Source organism: Chelmon rostratus, chromosome 10 (genome assembly GCF_017976325.1).
Source record: "Chelmon rostratus isolate fCheRos1 chromosome 10, fCheRos1.pri, whole genome shotgun sequence".
Taxonomy (NCBI): Eukaryota; Metazoa; Chordata; class Actinopteri; order Chaetodontiformes; family Chaetodontidae; genus Chelmon; species Chelmon rostratus.
The window spans coordinates 13,413,506-13,424,013 of NC_055667.1; the positions used below are offsets into that span (position 1 = coordinate 13,413,506).

The 10,508-nt window shown below is 45.5% G+C and overlaps 1 protein-coding gene across 1 annotated transcript; it reads right to left on the minus strand.

Moving 5' to 3' along the window:
* Positions 1-1,453: 1,453 nt before the first annotated feature.
* On the minus strand, positions 1,454-9,993 carry zgc:136971 (S9 family peptidase). Its single transcript, XM_041945347.1, has 21 exons — positions 9,575-9,993; positions 8,088-8,223; positions 7,837-7,912; positions 7,676-7,751; positions 7,384-7,496; positions 7,129-7,263; positions 6,833-6,924; positions 6,377-6,414; positions 6,170-6,291; positions 6,030-6,090; positions 5,829-5,923; positions 5,589-5,640; positions 4,609-4,712; positions 4,341-4,473; positions 4,086-4,169; positions 3,867-3,947; positions 3,210-3,298; positions 2,829-3,022; positions 2,628-2,730; positions 1,888-1,994; positions 1,454-1,788 (listed from the first exon to the last, which is right to left on the minus strand). Exons 1-21 carry the CDS (start codon positions 9,690-9,692, stop codon positions 1,689-1,691), a joined length of 2,109 nt encoding a protein of 702 aa, XP_041801281.1. The 5' UTR covers positions 9,693-9,993; the 3' UTR covers positions 1,454-1,688.
* Between the last annotated feature and the right edge of the window lie 515 nt (positions 9,994-10,508).

Genomic DNA, 10,508 nt, shown 5'->3' on the forward strand with positions numbered 1-10,508 from the left:
GTAATGTTGCATTGATATTCAGTCAACCTCAAATATTTTCTTATTTCTGATGAGAAAATCTGCATAAATCGAAAATTACAACTAAAATCGTAAAACAATTTCAACTCAGAAAATCTTGAAAAAACTACAGCAGACTGTAGGTGGCGCTACATGAGCTCCCCTCTAGCACCATCCTCAGGCCAAAGTCTCTTCCAAAAGGAAGGTTTACCACAATTTACTGAGTGAATTCATGCTCGCCTGGGAAAGTGGGACAGTTTAACCTGTCCTGCCTCTCCTGTTTATTCCACTCAGCTCTTCTCCATCAGCCTCAGTTCGGCCGTGTTCTGCTTTTCTCTGTCTCTTTGCGGAGGGGAAGCACCAGAACAAACCAATTCCAAAAGACTCTTTGTCCCCCAGCGTCACAATGCACACTTGCTCTGTCCCCTTTGTCTGTCTGCCTCCTACATACGCCCAGCATGAGCATGAGTCTTTCCCCTGTCTCCAGCTCCTAACAATGCTCCATCTCTGTGCGCCAGCCCACACACCAGAATGCCACAACGGGGCGCCTTGAACTTCTCCCTCTATGTGGCACCCGGTCGCCTCTGTCTCATTCCTCTTCTCTTTATCTGTCGCTTCCTCATCAGCACAGTCTTCTCCCTCCATCTCTCTCGAACTGGTGACATCACCCAACACCCACGTCACGGTGACTTCACCCGGCAGCTGCTGCAGTCAAGGCCGCAGAGCCTTGTGTCAGTGGAGGGGACGATTAACACCGCCGCCGTGTCTGGGACTCCAGGGTGAGACTGCACAGGGGAAGGTTCTGGAAGACGTCAAACACCTCAGTGTGTCATCTCGGGCACTTAACGTTCAAAACATGTCTGTGAATTTCATTTGCTGCCAGTATCAGCTGAAGGAAATGCCCACTTGTGTTGTCTGGGAAGTGAAAGTGACTGTTCAAGGCCACTATCACGTCTCAGAGGTTGTGTTTTCTTCAGCAGCTGGACCCTGTCTTCTTGTCCCATGTCTCAGATGTCTTTGCAGTTTGCCCTTCATCTTTTACCAAGTAGGACAGGGTCCGTTTGTGAGAACAAAGCTATGAGATACAAGCTGAAGTTTGCATGAAGGGTAAAACAAGTGTCCTGTGAGACGTTAGATCTAGTAAGCAAGAGAGATTTGATCTTGATGACAAGAAATCCAGAACAAAGGAGGAGGTTACTTTGATTTGTCTGTCAGTCTCAACATGGCTGAAGGGTTACAGCAGAATATTTGTTGTGAGGAAGGTGGTCAAGAACCTCAATTTAAGACTCCAGATGAGGTTTCGACTTAAGACGGACAGAGACTGCCATCTGCTGGATATTCTGCAGATTACATTTACTGTGTACGATCAGTTTTTTATTGTCAATAAATAAATGTGACAGTAATAGTTTGACACTTTTTTGTAGCACAGAGGAACCAAACATGTCAAAATCTATACAAGTTTGTGAGATTTTCTTTATTACATGCTACATTTGGAAATGTTATTACAAAATTAGGTACATTGCAATGTACACAATGAGTTTTTGTTGGTGTGAAAAAGGCAGTGGTGTGTTCAAGATTGTCAGCTGCTGTGATAATAACCTCATTTACCCTCTGTTGTGAGGCTGTTCAGTAGCAGCAGCAGCAAAGCGCCTTCAGCAATGCTTCATCACAGTCTTTGTGTGCATGTGCGTTTAGAGATGCTGCTGCAGCCACAGCACTGTGTTGAGGAAGCAGTCGGCCTGTGTGTCCACTCTGGAGAGGGAATGTCCGTCTTCTGGAAACCACAACAATCTGGAGGGACAAACAGAAAGAGGGGCAGAGCTGAAAATGTGTCCTAATGCTCACAGTCATTAGTGTTGATGACAGACACCTCAGTGTCCTCTGTTGTACCTGACAGGTAAAGCTCTGCTCTTCAGTGCCTTATAGAGCTCCAGACCCTGGTGAGGAGACACCCGCCTGTCTCTGCCCCCCAGCATCAGCAGCACTGGAGCTTTGATCTATGAACAAACACACAGATAAACACACTGTACCAACACACACTTTCGTGAGATGCTGACTGGACTGAACTGTCTGCAGGCTCTTGTTGCCTGAACACAAATACAAGGGTACATTCTGAAGTCAATGTACAAGGGTACATTGACTTCAGAAGGGTCAAACAGGTCAAAACTCCTCATAACAGCTGGGCACATGACAAGGCCTTCATCACTAATGAGCACTGCAGGCTCTAGAAGCTGCAAGTAAAGCTTTAGATTTGCAGCCTTGCTATGAAAGCAGCTTTACAAATTGAGTTTCAACATATTTAAAGTGCAATTCACCCGGAGAGTCTCTGTACACAAAAAAGGCAGAAAACACATGATATTACATGAAACGTACACACAAAAACTCACAGGTAATTCACACAACAAGGTTGAGGTAAGTAATACCGAAAACAGGGATCATAGCAGTAGCAGGATTGGGGTAGCTAACCTGCTCGTCAGTGATGAAGAATAGTCAGCCATTTGGGTTCCCAGCCAGTGAAGTCAGGACCAAAGTGAAGAGAAAAAAGATGCATTTTCAGCCTGGATTTGAAACTCCTGGTCGAAGAATATGTTGGTTACTTGTACATTGTGATTAAAGTGCCTGTGTCTGACCTGAGCAGCATGTGTGATGGGGGACTTCTCCAACAATGCAGCCATGGCCTCAGCGGTGGGTATCTGCTCATACGAGTACTGAAAGCCCACACTGGTGTAACGCCTGGAGACGCAGAGAGAGGACGACAGATTCAAACTCTGAAGCGGTTTGGATGTGCTGCGCTGTGCGGACGGGTTGCTGCGTACGTGCACGTGTCTCACCAGTCCACTATGTCGCTGGTGCCCAACAGAGTGGCAGCGTTAATGACGGGGTTCCTGGCCGCACACGCTCTGTAGAACTCTGGGTACTGACCAACCAGGTGACAGGCTAGGAAGCCCCCGTGAGAACCGCCTATCACGGCTAAGCGCTTGGGGTCGAGGGTGGTGTCCGTCCGTAGCGCACTCAGCACGGCCCTCTGGGTAAAGACACTGAGGTCAAACCATTTTCAGTTGCACACTGAGCTCAAAGAAGCGTGAACGCCTTCTGCTTCCCTTAATCCCTCCTAATCATCGCAACTGGTTCTCAAATATTTCACGCTTTTTTTCTTTACTCTCAGGATTTGTTGCCAGCCTCACTCTGTCCAGGACTCTGTCAGCCAGTACCTGCACATCTTTAACATCCTGGCTTCCGATCTGACCGATGAGGGACAAAATGCTGTCCTGGCCGAACCCTGTTGATCCGCGGTAGTTCACTAGGTAGAGACACAAAGTTTGTTTTTTACTGGTTTTCACCATAAAACCAAAATTGTCTTTTAAAGCAGATTAACTGATTTTCACACATTTAATAAACCTTCACACAAACAGACCACTTTTACAGTAAACTACATCCTCTTGTGATCTAAGAGCAATCATAAAAGTAAAGTCAGTAAAGGTAAGATGATGAAAATAATATCTTTAAAATCTGTTTTTTATAGGATGTTAAGATAAAAAAAGACTGATACAGAGTTTTACACAAAAGTGATGAGTCCTAGCTCTGCAAAAAGCATATGCACATATAATGCGATTAAAGCAACAGGTTGACATTTTGGCAAATGCTGCATGAACCCTGTTAGACAGAAGAAGATCGATCACTAAATATGAAGCTAGCCGCTAAGCTAAAGCTAAGCTAACCAGCTGCTGGTTGTAGCTTCATATTTAGCACACTAACGTAAGAGTGGTAAAAAGGTGAAGAAGTACACTTCCCAAAATGTCAAGCTAATGATGTCCCAGTGTTTGTGTATGTTACGTGTGTGTGTGTGTCTGACACAAACCGAGCCTCACCCATGAGCACAGCAAAACCGAGTTTCACCAGTCCAGCTGTGGTGCAGTTCCACTCTGCTGGGAACTGGGAGTGGGGACCACCTGGGGGAGCAAACAAACATAACAATTCATATAATAATAATAATAATAATAATAATAATCAAGCAAAATGTTTCAACATGTTTCCATCCTGCAAGCAGAAATACTGTGACCACACAAGGAAGTGACGTTAACACAGACCGTGGATGAAGACGACCAGAGGTATGCTGGCTTCAAGGAGGGGACGAGACGGTTTCACCAGGACAGCCCCGAAACCTAAACCAGCTGATTAGTGACATAGGGAGGGAGAGAGAGAGAGAGAGAGAGAGAGAGAGAGAGAGAAGAGGGGGGATAGAGAGACAACATAGTTTAACATCACAGCAAAGTTTATATTGATGGAGTGACTGATCAACATTTATTTTTTTTATTTTGTGTGTGTGTGTGTCTCCTGCTAACAATAGTGCGGGTTGTCCTCCTCTGCTGGAGGTGTAACATCTAGAACTGTCCAGTGGAAGTCAAAGGTCATGACCGGCTGCTGCAGGGTTCGCCAGGTTACAGTCTCACCTGCCAAAGGGAGGAAACCCACCCTCTGCACACACACACGCACACGCACACGCACACACACACACACACAAAATAATAATAATTGTTTAACTTTGCAGAAACCAGTATTTTAGCATGGAGTTTGGTGTTGTGTCTCCTGTGTGTGTGTGTGTTGTCTGACCAGAGTGGGAGGTGTGTTGGGGCTGGAGCAGCAGACAACCATCAGGTCCCTCTGGACTGTCAGCAGCTTCCAGCTGCCATAAAGTTTGGGAAGATCAGAGAGACCTGCAGAGGAGAGGAGGCAACACAGAGAAACAACACGAACAGGAGCAAAGAGAGAGAAAGAGGTGTCACGTGAAGATCCATTTCAAATCGAATCATTTCACTTTGAATAGTTAAATTATTTTCACTCCAAGGCAAGTGGAGTGCCAATAAGACCTTCATCTGACCAAGTCTTAAAACATAAATATCAACAAAAGCAATTATCATTTCTACTGTGATGAAATGCTGCATCTGATGGGGTTTTGTTGCTGTTGTCTTTGGCGCTCACTGCATGGTCTTGTGGTGTTTCTGCAACTTTGGACTTTTATTTTGAAATTCTCCGATAGGATGTTGGAGGCAACATTAAGCCTGTCGGTCTTGTCGTACCTTCCTGTTCTCTCTTGTGCTCCTGATGATGAAGATGCGAAGGAGGAGGAGGTGGGGGAGGTGGATCAGGAAGGGGATCTGTATGAGGAGGAGGAGGAGGAGGAAGAAGCGGAGAAGGAGGAGGAAGAAGCGGAGAAGGAGGAGGAAGAACAGGAGAAGGAGGAGGAAGAACAGGAGAAGGAGGAGGAGGGACATGAGAGTAAGAAGGAAGGGGTTGACCTGGAGGTGGGGGGAAAGGGGGAGGTGGGAGAAGAGGGGAGAGGGGAGTGGGAGTAAGAGGAGATGACAAAGGAACAGCAGGAGGAGGGGGAGGAAAATGAGAAGGAAAAAAAGCAGGAGAAGGGAGAGGATAGGGAGGCCAACAGGGGGAAGGAGGAGGCGGAAGCAGTGGGGAGAGGGGAGGATGAAAGAGAGGAGAAGGAGGAGGAGGAGGGAAATTAAGAGATGGAGATGAGGACAGAAGAGAGAGAGGTGGTGGAGGAGGAGGAGGTGGAGGAGAGGACGGACTCTTACTATCAGACAGGGAGGTAACTTTGTTTGATCTTCTGTCGACCATAAAGAGATCCTGAGTGAGAGAGGAGAGAGCAAAGTGATGAACACAAAATCAAAATGATTTACAAAATGTTAGAAAAACGATGTTTCGTAGGTATTTTTTATCTCCGGTTTGTAGTCAGATTGCTACCTCCCTCGTGTGTGTAAATTATGTAGTTAGAGCCAGGAGTTGATTAGCGTAGCTTAGCATGTGGTTGTTACCTTCCAGTTCCTGCGGGCGCTGCTGAACACGACTCTCTGACTGTCTGCAGACCAGCAACAGGATGGCAGAGCTTCGTACACACCTGCAAACTCACCTGAAACAGACAGGCATGGGGAGAATTCACTGGCGTTGGATCATGAATGTGTGTTCAAAAAGCTACAGACACTAAAGTCCCTGCAGCATTACAGTATGTCACCTACCAGTCTGTGGTCTGTTGACAACATCCAACAGTGTGGACGTTTTCCTGCTCTTCAGGTCCAACTGTGGAGGATCAACAGCCACTGTTCACAGAAGGGAACACATAGACACACACACACACAGACGCACAAACACAGAGTACCTGCTGCAGACTGAGGCACTGGTTGTGAGGACCAAAGACTCGACCCTGCAGGTAGATCAGCGTGGACCCGTCTGGGCTCAGCCTGGGACAGGACACCGACAGGTTGTCCCCAGACAGACACTCTGGTTTGGAGGGAGGAGGACGTACAGGGGTCAGAGAGTGTGCGGGTTTGGCTCAATAACAAAGAGACAAAGACGATGCGCTCACCACAGTTTCCATTCAGGTCGACCTTGAATAACGCTGATCTGAAACGGAATCGTACGAGACGTAAATGTTTTCTTCTTGATGCTTGGAAACAGAACAAGGTTGAACCTTGTTTCTGCTTTTCATGCTCTTTCAGTTCCAATTTAGCACAAGAAAATTACCTCCTGTGCTACCAACATACTGCAATAATAACAACGCCTGACTGATACTAAATACATATGATCGTTTGCACTGCTTTTAAATCCAGCATGTGTTAAAAAGAAGTTTGTTTTTGCAACAGACCAACAGGGATTCATGGGTTTTGCCAGCACCATTTCTGACTTTTTTCCTGACATTTTCCTTTTTACTACTTGCACAAATCAAAACTTGTGATTGTCAGCTACATAAATAAATTGCATCCGACATTTGTTTTTTTGTTTTTCATGCTGACTCAGGCTGAAAACAAAGCAGCTATCAAACCTGCGGTTGGAGCAGAACTTCAGTCCAAGTCTGAAGGGTTCGTGGTACCAACCGACGAAAACCACCGACTGACTGCGAGGAGCCCACAGAGCCTGGAGGACGCCACACGCGCACACACACACACACACACACACGCACACACACACACACACACACACACACACAGGACATGCTATTGTTAGTCTATCATTACTATTTGGGGGACTCAAAATTCACACTTCACCCACAATAACAGTCCAAAAACATCTAAATCCGGCATTGTCAGGTGAAGTAGCCGAAAGCCTTGCTGCCCTCACCTGTCCAGGTGAGACGTCAGGTGGGACGCCCTGCAGCACGCTAACAGAGCCGCGGTGCAGGTTCACCACACAAATCACCGGAAAGCTCTTATTGGTCAGAGCCTCGCCCCAGTCTTCACAGTACACACTCCTGTCCTGTTTGAGCACATATCACACACACCAGTAAAATAAGAGACAAGCAAAAGGAAAAACACTTCTGTGTACTTCAATAATACATAATCTGCTTCGTGTGTGCATGTGTGATGTGTGTGATACCTTCCCACATGCAAATTCCCCATCATGTGTTTCTGGTGATGTCTTCTTGCTCCTCTCAGCTACATACAACAGTTTATTCTCACACTCCGACCATGACAGACAGCCAAACTGGGCTGGAAACACACACACACACACACGCACACACACACACACACACACACCAAACTTTATATAAACACAGTACAAATGTATGTCTCAGACGAGTAGAACACTGTGTGCAGTAGATTGATGTGACTCCATCAGTGATGATGATCTTGCTGAAACAAGCTAAAACGTGAAACGTGCGTCTTACTGTCGTCGTACACTCTGCCGTGTTTGTTGAGAGCGGTCAGGTTGATGCATTTCCTGAGGCCGTGGCGGTCCCATATCTGAACAACAGCAACCATAAACAACAGTCTGTCAAAATGCTCAAATGTGGATCTTACAGAGGATACTGCGCTCTGTTTTTCCCACCTCGAGGAGCTGGTGGCCACCTGTTTCCCTGACAACGGCCCTCAGGCCTCGGATGGGAGAGAGTCCACTCAGCAACCTGCAGAGGAGAGATAAAGACATTCATTTACATTCAAAGCTGTAATAAATCTGCCTTTCTAGTCAATGAATGCCAATAAAAAGATCTGAGTAAAATTTCTGATGATTTTTTTTATCTGTTGAAGGTGAGGGGTCTTCTTATAGTATTTTGTGTGTGTGTGTGTGTGTCCACTCACTCTCCAGACAGAGGTGCACAGGGTCCTGGTGGGAGGACAGTCCTGATTGTCTTGTTGTCGTTGCTGTCTGTGATCAGAGTCCACTGCTGTGAGTAGTGAAGTCTGGAGCCTCGGACCAGGTCCCTCTGACTCCACTCTGGATGTGGACACAGTGAGAAGTTTTACAAAGCTGGGTTAAATAAAGCGATGCTCACTTATTTTCCATCTGCGCTTCCTGGTTTAAAGGATCATTAGTTGATCACATATTCAGTATGTTTGTGTTGGTGTGAATTTTGGCAGATATGCAACAAGAAACTGCAGTGCACTAAAAGCTATTATTATGCATAATTAAACTTCCAGTATTTGCTCTCACTGTCACCTTTTATTATGCTCATTGTTCAACTTTGGAACTCTTTAATAACTTGATGATGCTTGCAAAAACACTTATGTCACAATAACATATAACGCTTTATGCTATTCATTTAATGTCAAAGCCACTTGAATCATACGAGTGTCCTCTCCTCAAACCACAATCAAACGTACAGTGCAATATCCAGTGAAGTGCAGTCAGGCTGAATAGTATTCCTCCAGACAAACAGATGGGTTTACTCTGTAAACCTTTTTAAACCCTTAAGACAAGATCACTGGTGTCAGTCCCAGAGCGCCTTTGACCAGCAGGCTGTCACGAAATCCAACGAAACACTGAAAGTCATTCCCAGAGGGATTTAGTTGTTTTCTTTTTCCCCAACGCTGACCAGCTGAAAGCACATGAGGATCTCTTAAATTTCCTGCATTATTTACCTGTTGATTCAGGTTAGATACAGGCTGGACTGTCATTAAATCTGATCTGGATGGTCATCATTCCCAAAGGATGATATCCAATGACTCTTCATCACTTACAGATCAAGTCTTCACGTGGCCATTTGAATGGACATATTAACAAATTCACACATTCATGAACAAATGGAGATATGTGCAGGAAGTTTACTGTGGACACTCATATCCCCCAGAAGATGAGTTATTTCCATTTCAGACATAGTGAGTTTTCCTCTTGTGCCGTCATCAGTCCAAAATGTCAGCTTTGCACACAGGACATCTGTTGGGCAAACTGGCATCTGACCTGACATCAATGCCTCCATGGCCTGTTCTTAAGTGCCACCCTCAGGACATTACTGGGACAGCTAAAAGAAGAGTATTGTGTTGTTTGTTCACTTAAGTACTCTCATCATGTGTGGTGTATGGTGTGTGGAAACTTGCTTATTCCACCCCACTGATCTCCCATCATTGTCATGTGGTGATGAGGAAGACACAAAAATGTCAAAACTGTTTGTAAAATGGTTTGGTTGAGATGAGTGTGTGTGGATATGTAATACTCATGTTGTGGGGACATAAATTAGTGTATACAGTCACATTATCGGGACTTGCCTTCCTTATAGGCCGAAGCACACGTCCCTATGACATAAAATTGCGTGCGTGTGCGTGGTCGTGCGTGCACGTCCCCAGCTCACCTGCAGCCACGGTGTAGATCCGGATCTCTGGGAGCTGCTCCTCACTCACATGAGCGGAAACAGGCGTCGGGAGGCCGCTGACCTCTCCGTACACCCCGGTGATTTGTCCGGGGTCCATCGGTGTGTGCTGCCGAGCCCACGCAGAGCTCTCATTTAAAGCACCAAGCTGTCACAGCTGAACGGTCAACGGCGGAAGCTGAGACACAGGTGCAGGCTCGCGAATCACACACAGACGCTAAACCCGTTAAAAGCCGCTCGGAGGGTTACAGAAAGTCGTCAGGCTCGGTTTTACAGCAGCTCCGTTCATGAATTTATCAGTATTAGTCTTTCACTGATTTTATCACCTCTTATCGCATCCTTTGGACTTCATTCAACATTTCACAACTATGATTTTCACTGCACCAGCGCCTCCATATTGAATTCTTGCATGGACGATACCACCGTGGTTTAGTTTGGAGGGGTGTACTGTAGGGAAGTCGCCGACCGCAAGGGGGCAGCAGATGACCACAACAAATGATTGCTACAGATGGAAAAGTCAATATTATCAATACCAAAGTTAATTCTAATGTCACTGAAGCTTACTTTTTGAACATTTCATTACCAGCGATTTAATATACGTTTCTTATGCTAATTTTTCCAAGTTTTTTCTTCCGTAACTTGACATTTACATTAATATCCATTAAGTCTGCCTGAAATGTGTAAACACCATGAACTGTATTTTTACCAGGGGTTCAATACTTTGTCATTCTTATATCTTATCTTTCAAACCATAGCTGCTTTTCATTATTATATAATCATCATATATATCAAAAGGAAAAACAGTCTGTACCAAAGTGTGTCATATCAGTTACCCAGGCTAACATTGACTTTTTCCTTAAAATTATCACAGTGGTAAAATCTGATTACTTTCTACGAGCCAACTTTTGGGAATTGT